Raw genomic sequence first — 11,470 nt, 5'->3', positions numbered from 1 at the left:
AAGAATTTTACCAATGAGAAGGTAGAAGAATGTGACATGTGATGATTCACCATTCAGAGGTTACCTCTTAACCATTCAGACTTGAGGTTACCTCTTATTCATTCAGAGGTTTTAAACCATTAAGAGGTAGCATCTGAATGGTCATTAAGAGGCTACCAAACAGCCCCTAAGAATCTCATATTTGTTAAAGGCCATGAGTTAGAATCACATATTTGTTTATTATTCACTAAATTGTCACATACAACTCAACACACGTATGACAAAAGTTGACAACGTATACAGTGGTGGGTCTAGGGTCGGATTCTACTGGGTTCCTTTTGATAGTTTTTTACTAATTTTCATTATTTTTTCCCAAATCATACAAGGTTTACACTAATTTTTTCCATTTTCTTCGAATCGAATGGGTTCCTGGGAACCCATGGAACCATGCTAAATCCGCCCCTGAACGTAGGTTATGCTGTTCTCAAAAGAAATTTAGAAAGCAAGATTGAACAGCAAGACCTATGTCCTCTCAAAGAAACTAAGAATCAAACTTGTCCCCGACAAAGAATGTTCTTTCCTTTACAAAAATAACTCCACATTTCCTTTAACCTTATTCTTGCATTTTTCAAAACCATCTTCCAAATGGTTGACAAAACCAAAAGCAAAGAAATCTCTTAAAAATCAACCAATATTCTAACAATTACATTTTCCTATAAATCAAACAAACCATCTCCGAAAGAAATAAAATCAAACATTTGCTTGTCTTGGGTGTCTAAATTCTTTAACATCTCAAGAATTCATTATATCATGGCGGCTTCTCCAAGTTCGGTAATGAAACGATCCGAATCAGTAGTGGAGACCATGCCGGAGGCCTTAAGGCAAAGCCGGTATCATATGAAAAAATGCTTCCTAAAATATGTAGAAAAAGGAAAGCGGATGATGAAACTTCACCATTTGATGCAAGAAATGGAGACGGTCATTGAGGACCAGGATGAAAAGGCTGAGCTATTGGAAGGTGTACTTGGTTTCATCTTGTGCACAACTCAGGTCTATATCTATATATATTCCTTTCTATATACATTGACCGAGTAGCGTTCTATGCAGAACATAATTATTGTTGGAACATGCAGCACAAAATAAACCATTTCTTTTCTAATTATAAAAAAAAAATAAAAATGATGTAAATGTAGTGTTTATTGTTTCTCACCCTGAAATTAAAAATATATATGGATAGTTTAGTCTGATTTTTCGTTTATGTATATAATCTACACATGTATAGTTATGCGTAAGTTAATTATATTATCTACACATATGTAGGTCATGTGTAGATTAAACATATGAATATATTAGTGTGATAGTTTTTTTATATACATAATATGTATATGTAATAAGCCTAATATTTAAAAAAAATATGTCGGGTTGACAAAAAATTAAACGATTAAGACTTGTTCCTTTTGTTTTCGCTTTTGTTCTCACAATACTTCAGTGTTTGTAATGAAACTTACATATAATTTAAAATATGCACCGGACTTTCAAAAAGAAGAAATGTTTTAACTTCAGTTTAATCTCACAGGAAGCAGCAGTTGTTCCGCCTTATATTGCTTTTGCTATAAGGCCGAACCCGGGATTCTGGGAGTACGTTAAAGTTAGTGCGAACGATCTATCAGTTGAAGGGATCAATGCCACAGATTACTTGAAGTTCAAGGAAATGATCGTCGACGAGAAATGGTATACATGCAAGATTTTCTAGTTAGGATTTCCCAAATCTTGGGTTGAAAACTTGTATAATTATGTGCTATCAATGTTCAAATCTAGGGCTAATGATGCAAATGCATCAGAGATAGACTTTGGAGCAATGGACTTTAAGATGCCTACCATGAGTTTATCTTCTTCAATTGGAAATGGAGTTCACTTCACATCGAAGTTTATTACTTCTAAACTTTATGCTCAATCTGGCTGCCAACAATTGCTAGTTGATTACTTGCTCTCGTTAAATCATCAAGGAGAAGTATGCAAGGAGTTTAATTTTATATAGTTTTACAGAAAAAAAACAGTTTTTAACTTTGTTTTGTCACATTTTAACATTGTGCAGAAACTTATGATAAATGACACCCTCAACACAGTTTCAAAACTTCAAGCGGCTCTAATAGTAGCTCATGCCTCCCTTTCGTCGTTGCCGAATGACACCCCATATCAAAGCTTTGAGCTTAGGTATCTTTATTTTTTTTCTTTTTATATAATTTAGTTTAAGGGAAAATCACAAGAATAGCCGATGTTGACCGTCTGACTCTTTGAAATTACAAAAATACCCGTTTGAATCTTTGAAATTACCAAAATACCCGTTATACAAATTAATGTTTTGATTTTTAAATCTCTTATTTTAGTTTTTTATTATATTATTATTTTTATTCATGGCCCCTCTAGCGCGACATATGGATATCATGCGTATAAAATAAAATTTTTGCTGTATTAAATTGAAATCTGTAGCATCAAATCACACATGTTAAACTATAGTTTATCAGTTATATAAAAAAGTCAAGACTATTTTGTTCACTAGTCCAGTCAAGATGGCCATCCTTGTGATTTCCCTCTATTTAAACAAGTACATAAAACTTATAACCATGATATATATCTACAGATTTAAAGAATGGGGTTTTGAGAAGGGATGGGGAGATAATGCGAAAAGGGCGTGCGAAACAGTCCGGTTTCTATTGGAGGTTCTTCAAGCCCCCGACCCCGTAAACCTGGAGGCTTTTTTTAGCAGGGTTCCAAACATATTCAATGTTGTTCTATTCTCCATTCATGGATATTTTGGTCAATCCAATGTTCTTGGCTTGCCTGATACTGGAGGCCAGGTAGTTTATGTTTTGGATCAAGTTGTGGCTATGGAAGAGGAATTGCTCCTTAGGATTAAGCAGCAAGGACTCAGCTTCAAGCCTCAGATTCTTGTGGTGAGAAGAACATTTGGATTGTTCATATTATAATAGGAATGTATTAGATGTTTTACTTTCCACTGTTTTTTCATTTTCTGATCTAAACAAGGTGACTAGACTTCTTCCTGATGCCAAAGGGACTAAGTGTAACAAGGTGTTGGAACCGGTTCTCAACACAAAACATTCTCAGATTCTTAGAATCCCGTTTAGGACAGAAAAAGGAGTTCTTCGTAAATGGGTGTCTCGGTTTGATATCTATCCATACCTCGAAAATTTTACTCAGGCATGTTCTGTTAATTCGTGTTCATGTTCATAAGTGTGTTTTTTATGGGATATTGATTATATAAACTAAAAACTAACAGGATGCGAGTGCGAAAATCATTGAAATGGTGGAAGGGAAACCTGATCTTATCATTGGAAATTATACTGATGGAAACCTGGTGGCATCTCTCATGGCTAACAAACTTGGAACCACATTGGTATGAGATGATCCTTTTCAACAAGGGTGTAAATGAGCTGAGCTGAGCCGAGCGGTGGCTAAGATCGCCCCAGCTCAAGCTTGGCTCGTTTAGAGCTTTATTTCTAAGCCTGGGCTCTGCTCGTTAGTAGTTTTCAAGTTTGACCTCAACATGCTTATTATTTGTTATTTTTGGTATACATTTATAATGTTATTTACAGCTATAACTTTTGTATTTAACATAATATATAATACTTAGTTGTTTCTTATAATAATAATAATAATAATAATAATAATAATAATAATAATAATAATAATAATAATAATAATAATAATAATAATAATAATAATAATAATAATAATAATAATAATAATTATTATTATTATTATTATTATTATTATATTAAATAAAAGTTATAAAATAACATGCTAGTTGAAGCTTCATAGTTGAAGCTCGGACTTGAGCTTTTTATTAAACATGCTTATTTTTAGTTTTGAGCTCCTTTAAGCTCGGATTTATTCGAGCTTTTACCGAGTCGATATCTAGTAGCTCACAAGGGGCTTGACTCGTTTACACCCTTAGTTTAAGATGTTAACAAGATTCCGCTGGAATTATCTATGTCTAAATGATCAAATTGTATACTTTTGCGAAATTACAGGGAACGATTGCGCATGCTTTAGAGAAGACTAAATACGAAGATTCAGACATAAAATGGAAGCAGTTGGACCCAAAATATCACTTTTCCTGTCAATTCACAGCTGATATGATTGCAATGAATTCAGCAGATTTTATTATCACTAGTACTTTCCAAGAAATTGCTGGAAGGTTTGATATCCAAACACAACCACATTACTTATATGTTGTTAATTAGCTCTGATTTTAAACAGTTTTGATGTTATGGTTTCAGTAAAGATAGACCTGGGCAGTATGAAAGCCATGTAGCATTTACACTTCCAGGCTTATATAGAGTTGTTTCAGGCATTAATGTGTTTGATCCCAAATTCAACATTGCTTCTCCTGGGGCTGATCAAACCGTTTATTTCCCTTACACTGAAACGTCGAAACGATTCACTACATTTCAACCTGCCATAGAGGAATTACTCTTTAGTAAAGTTGAAAACGACGAACACATGTAAGATTGAAATGAATATTATTATTTTTGACTTTTGAGTTATTTGTGTTTAATTATCTACAAGAGCATCACTACTAGAGAACATAACTTTTTTCGAGTACAAACAAACTTGTGTAAGTCATGTGTATGTTATATTACAATCAAAGTTTAAATAAACATATGAACAAATTTTTTTTAATGATTTTTATGTATATAACATACACATTTTTATATAGGAAGTTCAAAATTTAAAAGATAAAACCATTGATTAAAAAACTGAACGCTTTTTGATTCTTTTTATTTTTGAAATAATTCAATGTTTTGTTGACAACCATGTTATATGACAGTGGATATTTAGAAGACAAAAACAAACCAATCATCTTCTCAATGGCAAGACTTGACACGGTGAAGAACATCACGGGACTAACCGAATGGTTCGGGGAGAACACGAGGCTAAGGAACTTGGTTAATCTTGTTGTGGTCGCGGGTTTCTTCGATCCTTCAAAATCAAAAGATAGAGAAGAAATAGCAGAAATAAAGAAAATGCATTTGTTGATAGATAAATACCAACTCAAAGGTCAAATAAGATGGATAGCAGCCCAAACTGATAAAAGCAGGAACAGTGAGCTTTATCGTTGCATTGCTGACTCAAAGGGGGCATTTGTGCAACCGGCTATATATGAAGCATTTGGTCTTACAGTAATAGAGGCAATGAATTGTGGTTTACCAACTTTTGCAACCAATCAAGGTGGTCCAGCTGAGATCATTGTTGATGGTGTTTCTGGATTCCAGATTGATCCTAATTATGGTGATCAGTCGAGCAATAAGATTGCTGACTTTTTCCATAAATGCAAAGAGGATCCTGGATACTGGAACATAATTTCAGAAGGCGGTTTGAAGCGCATATACGAATGGTAATAAAATATTGATCCTTGACATGTACATCCTAGTTAGGGATGGCGAACGAACCTGAACCCGAATCTGAAGGGGTAAATCCGAAATGTTTGGGACGGGCATTCGGGTATGGGATAGTTTCAAAAATTTTCATAGGAGGTGATACCAGTCCTGATTACCTGCAACATGCATACCCATTTCCCGAACCATTCCCATACAAATTTTGTCTTAGTTTTGATTTGTCCTTGGGTAATAGAATAATCTATTAATTCACTAACTTTAAGTTTCATATTTCTATTTTTTGGGTAATAAAATTATATAAAAATTCAAATAGTATGAATTGTATTTGGGCATGAGAACAGGTACTTTTTAGCAGTGGCGAAGCTTGAGATTTCCGAACGGGGGTCGAAAACGTATATACCAAAATTTCTATAAAACCGGGGGGTCAAAAACGTATATACCCAAAAATTTCTACACAGCAAAAAGTTCGGGGGGTCGGCCGCCCCCACAAAGCTACGCCCTTGCTTTATACAGTAACAAACTGTAATTACCTGACATATAAGATGGGTATTGTATTGGGTATGAGACACGACCATTAATTATTATACTAAGAGTTGTATCTTATATTTCAGCTACACATGGAAGATTTATGCAAATAAAGTGTTGAATATGGGGAACATTTACTCGTTCTGGAAGCAGTTAAACAAGCAACAAAAAGAAGCAAAACAAAGATACATTGAATTATTCTACAATCTACATTACAAGAACTTGGTATATATCTTTGATTCATTTTCATTAAGTAACTGATTTAATCATTAGAAGAAAGGGTTTATCTTCAGTTTCTTTTTGTAACATGTCACAGGTGAGGACTGTGCCCATCGCTAGTGATGAAGTTAACCGTGCACCAGTGTCAAAAGCGAAAGCGGCAACACAGTCTTTACAAAAGCAAGTCATCTAAACAATATCTTAATTTATAGCCATAAACTTTTCTTGAAATTTCGTATACCCACAACTAATTGGTTCTTTTTTTTTTCTTTTTTTAACAGACGCACACCATCCACATTGCAAAGGTAAATCAGATCCCGTTTATGGTGTGATTTTTTTTGAATGAAGCACTAAAGCTCAAAAAGTGTGAACTCTTGCTTTATTTCAGGTTGCTTGGTGCTTAAAGGATTGATTGTACAATGCACCTCGGTTCAAGATCACGTGAATTCATTACCTTTATTCTTTCAAGACCACATGAATTCATATGGAAGAAATTTCTGTACATGAAATACATAAATTAGAGAACATAACATTATGATACTTAAAATGCCATTGATATGTCTTTGACTATGGGAGTTAAGTTATCTATAAGATGAAAAGAAATAAGAAATTACCATTCTTTGTTTATGTTGTGTTTTCACTAAAAAATTTACTCTTAACCCCAACAGAGATTGCATAAGGTTATCTTGTAGAGGGATTGATCGATTATATAACACAAGTTACGAAGCTTATGTAAAAAGGTCAAAACACGAATATACACATGCGGATTTTGTATAACCGAATCACATAATTATGATCGGAATTCACACTTGGTTACATATCCCTAGCTAGCGACCTATAAACACACACACACACATACACTAGCGATAATGTTAACGACCAACTGTCAACAATCATAACAACTGTTCTTAACTACCATAACCGTCAATTAAACGATATCTTTTTTGGGACTTGTTGGGTTTTGAGTTTTGACAAAAACTGAAAAGATTTGGAAAGATGAAAATGGTTGTTAATTGTTGAAGAAATATAATGATATTCGAAAGAAAGAACAAAATTCATTGTAACTTTATGAAGAAGTCAAGACTCGAAGACCCGGGCTACAACTGATGAATTGAAACTATTGTTATCGCATTTATCAATTGTTTGTATCAGTCTTTGTTATTTCTATTTTAGGGTTTTGAGTCTTGTACTATAAATAGATGGTGACCTCCATTAAAAGGTGTGTGCATGTGTACTATCTTCATGGGTCTATGATGTAAAAGGCCCCCCTTATTCCCACATACCCTATATCTTATTTTCACACCCCCTATTGTATACGGGCCGTATACAGTTATACGGCCCGTATAGAATGTTTTTGAATAGGAAAATGCGCAGGAAATGTTTTTTTGATTTTATCATATACGACCCGTATATATTTATACGAGCCGTATACACGTGTATACGATTTGTAAAACGTATACGGCTCAATGGATTTATTTTGTGAGGTTTTTGATGTTACCACATGTGTACGGGCCGTATAGGTGTATACGGGTCGTATATAATGGTGTTTTTTCAAGTATCACGTTTTTTCCAGTAAAAACACAATCATTCTAGGGTTTCTAAACTCTTCATCACCTTTAACAATGTCGATAAACATTGATCGGAACACGCCGCTTAAATCGGAGCACAGGCAGAGTAACGTTACCGATCAGTCCGTTGATGGAAACCTTAGCGATCGCAGAGATCTTCGTGTTGGTTATTTATCGATTCCGGATAACTACCAAGGGTGATTATGGATTGGTTACAGAAACCACTAGCAGAAGAACCCGACACGTCTTCTATGATAATTCGAAACATTCCGAATAACTATTTGAAGAACCCGACACAAACAAGTTCTCCACAGTTTGTTATTCAGATCTCTATTTGGTCATCTTTCCAAACTACAACACACGATAACTTTAAACTTTATATTGTGTGATTTGACCAGGAAATGATTGGAGGTGATTGCTACTTTTAATAAACGGATTGTTGGACTTCTTGTTCCAAATGCACGCCTAAATTCATCTTTTTTACTATTTTCTTCGATTTCAACAAATCTTTTCCTTTTCCTTCAATTTCTAGAACATTCTCCGTAACATGAAGACGTGTCGGGTTCTTCTACTAATGGTATTTTAATGAAGTATTAAAGATTGAATGTGCAAACCACAACCGTTTTTTACTACGGAAACGGTGGCTATGCGAAATACGAACCGCAACCATTTTTTACTACCGAAACGGTGGCTATGCGAAATACAAACCACAATCGTTTGTGACTATGGGAAACACAAGTTTTATTTTTGAGCTTGATGGATGTCCGTTATCTCAGTTGAGGCGTGCATTGTTTAAAATGCAGCTGTAGTACCAGGATCACTGGACCAGACACATGTCACATAGTTTGTCAGTGAACAAAAGATATAGATGTAGGAATATAACTAGATGTTACGTGTAGCTTCATTAAACCAAGAACAAAGCCTATTTCAAAACACATGTAGATGAAGTCAAATGTGATCAAACTTGGACATCAGACGTAAATCTTGAAGCAAATATGTGGTTCCCAATTGGTTATGGAAACCATTAGCAGAAGAACCCGACACGTCTTCTATCTAGTCTAAAACTTGAAAATGGATATGATCGTGCCAAGATCTTTGTCTATCATGTCATCGACCAACTGCTCGAAATCTCTTTCGTTTCTCATGTTAGGGAGAATGTTCTCGAAATTGAAGGGAAAGGAAAAATGGTTGCTGATGTTTGAGAATTAAAGGCATGTACGTGAAAAAACACGGATCATTCTAATAGATTAAAAGAAGGGGTTTACAGTGTTTTGGTAGGTTGAAAGAGGTGAATGGTCTTGAAAGATTTGTTGGAATCGAAGAAAAGAGTAACTAGCAGAAGACGTGTTTGGTTCTTTTGCTAGTTATTCGGAATGTTTCGAATCATCACAGAAGACGTGTCGGGTTTCTATTTCCCATAGCCACTGTTTCCGTATACAAAACGGATGCGGTTTGCATATTCAATCTTCATTGCTTCATTAAAATTACAACACACGATAAGTTTACACTTTATAGTGTGTGATTTGACTGGTTGTCAAATTCGTTGCGTGCATTCATATTGTTGGACTTCTTGTTCCAAATGCAGTTGTAGGATCCGTACTTAAAGGTCTCTCTAAAATGCTTGGAAAATTGCATCAACTGTCCTATATCAACATACTCTTCTCCAGACGCTTAGCTGTTATGAATGACAACTTGAGGGGTCTAGTTAACTTTCAGATTCAGATTCAAGAAGCAGATAATTTGTCAAAAGACATGGTCAATGTAGTAAAATGTGAGCTTTTACACCAACCATATCGAGATACTTTGTGTTAGTTTGATTTGAATTTTGAAAGTTTGAAAGATGTATTCGATGGATGTCCGTTATCTCAACGCTTCTCCTTACGTTACTGATCTAGAATTGGACAACCACAACCGTTTTAGTGCTTCTCAATCAGATATTATTTATTGAATCATAACTGAAACAGTCGAAAAATAACTAAACCGAACCAACATAGTTGAAGGTGCAAGAGAATGGCAAGTAATTAGTTGTATTTTTAATGATTTGTTTCTTATTGGCCATTATTCGACCGAGTAATCAGTTGTATTTTTTTACAAACATGTCGTGCATTGTTTAAATCAGAATCAGGTTCTCAGTTATTTTTGTTGATTCAGTACTTCAAGGCATGCCTGTTGATTCATCCTTCTGTTGATTCAGTACTTCTGGGACGATTCAAGTGAGTCCTATGAAGCAAGTGTCTGTCTATTCAATTGAGAGGAAAGATGACCGAATAGAGATCTGAACCAGCCGAAATCCATAAATTCCATCAAATTGTGTCTAATGCAAGGTTCTTCGAATGCGATGTGTACATTAAATAACGTTCACCGCTTTTTTAGTTGCTTCTCTTTTAAGTTTCTGAACCAACCGAAATCCACAAATTCCAACAGTTTCTTCGTAGATTCCGTCCGGTTTCAAAGCCGGTTGAGGATTACGAGTGTTCTAGACTCGTTCAAAGCCAGTTGATGAAACCGAAGCTGTTATTTCTGTTGTTAAGTATTTCTGAGACGATTCAAGTGAGTCCTATGAAGCAAGTGTCTGTCTATTCAAAAAACGAAGAACAAAGCCTATTTCAAAACACATGTAGATGAAGTCAAATGTGATCAAACTTAGACATCAAACGTAAATCTTGAAGCAAATATGTGGTTCCCAATTGGTTACAAAAACCACTAACAGACATGTCATGCATTTTTTAAATCAGAACCAGTTTCTCAAAACAAGGTTCGTTCTAATAGATTAAAGAGAATAAACCCCCGTTTCTTCATCTTCATCTTCAAGAACAATGATGAACAGGTGATGTTTTTTTTTGCATAACCGTTGGTATACGTCGACCACAACGAGAACAGTGAAGCGACAGTTCAGTCTCCTCCTTCGTTCCCGATGCCACAACCCTCGTGTCATAGCCGCAACTTACAAAGGGGAGGTGGTGAGTGAGTTATGAGAAAAGAGGTGGTGGTAGACGATGACAACAGGTAGGGGCACGGGTCAAGCCGGCGATGGCAATGAGTGAAGGGATGAGTTAGGGTTTTTTAAGAGGAGAGAGAAAAAGTAGAAATAAGAGATGCTTGGAGACTTTTGGCTGCAGCAGGTTGGTCATGCGCCGGTGCCGGTGGCTAGAAGAGAGATAATCGTGGTGGATTGCGGTGGTTTGGGCCTAGGGTTGTTAGAGAGAGAAAAGGAGGGGGAATTTGGTTTCTTCGGTACAGGCTGATCAACCGTCCGGAGAAGAGTATGTTGATATAGGAGAGTTGATTCAATTTTCCAACTCATCTTTAGTGGTTTCTATAAGGATGCATTTCACGGTAAACGATGCAGCTGATGAAACCGAAGCTGTTATTTCGGTTGTTCAGTACTTCCGAGACGATTCAAGTGAGTCCTATGAAGCAAGTGTCTGTCTATTCAATTGAGAGTAATCATTGCATTACATCCCCGTTGAAAACAAGTGGTTGTAATGACGGGACCCTTGATTTGAAACGAAATCATTTGTGACTATGGGAAACACAAGTTTCCTTCAAACATTCTAAACCCTACCTAGAAACAAACCAACAAAATCTTGATAGTGAAAAAACATCAGCAACCATTTTTTCTTTTGAGTAAATTACAAGTTTTGTCATTTATGTTTACATCAAATTTCAGGCACTGTCCTTTAGCGCAAAAGTTGACAGGCGGTGTCCTTTATCTTTCAAAATCTTGCACGTTTCGTCCTTTAGACCAAACCCAGTTAG

The 11,470-nt window shown here is 35.5% G+C and overlaps 1 protein-coding gene across 1 annotated transcript; it reads left to right on the top strand.

Moving 5' to 3' along the window:
- The first annotated feature begins 789 nt into the window (after positions 1-789).
- LOC110894590 (sucrose synthase 7) lies at positions 790-6,769 on the top strand. Its single transcript, XM_022141812.2, has 14 exons — positions 790-1,029; positions 1,556-1,710; positions 1,798-1,990; positions 2,075-2,193; positions 2,621-2,933; positions 3,025-3,198; positions 3,278-3,394; positions 4,032-4,198; positions 4,281-4,505; positions 4,832-5,398; positions 6,011-6,149; positions 6,241-6,323; positions 6,425-6,448; positions 6,532-6,769. Exons 1-14 carry the CDS (start codon positions 790-792, stop codon positions 6,545-6,547), a joined length of 2,532 nt encoding a protein of 843 aa, XP_021997504.1. The 3' UTR covers positions 6,548-6,769.
- Positions 6,770-11,470: the final 4,701 nt, after the last annotated feature.

This window comes from Helianthus annuus, chromosome 7, assembly GCF_002127325.2.
Source record: "Helianthus annuus cultivar XRQ/B chromosome 7, HanXRQr2.0-SUNRISE, whole genome shotgun sequence".
NCBI lineage: Eukaryota > Viridiplantae > Streptophyta > Magnoliopsida > Asterales > Asteraceae > Helianthus > Helianthus annuus.
The sequence above is the reverse complement of the archived record's forward strand: the minus strand, read 5'-3'. Positions and strand labels throughout refer to the sequence as shown.

Coding starts and splice junctions, on each gene's coding strand:
- LOC110894590 (XM_022141812.2), top strand. CDS start 790: ATGGCGGCTTCTCCAAGTTCGGTAATGAAACGATCCGAATCAGTAGTG. Junction 2,194..2,620: donor TATCAAAGCTTTGAGCTTAG/GTATCTTTATTT, acceptor ATATATCTACAG/ATTTAAAGAATGGGGTTTTG. Junction 5,399..6,010: donor TTGAAGCGCATATACGAATG/GTAATAAAATAT, acceptor CTTATATTTCAG/CTACACATGGAAGATTTATG.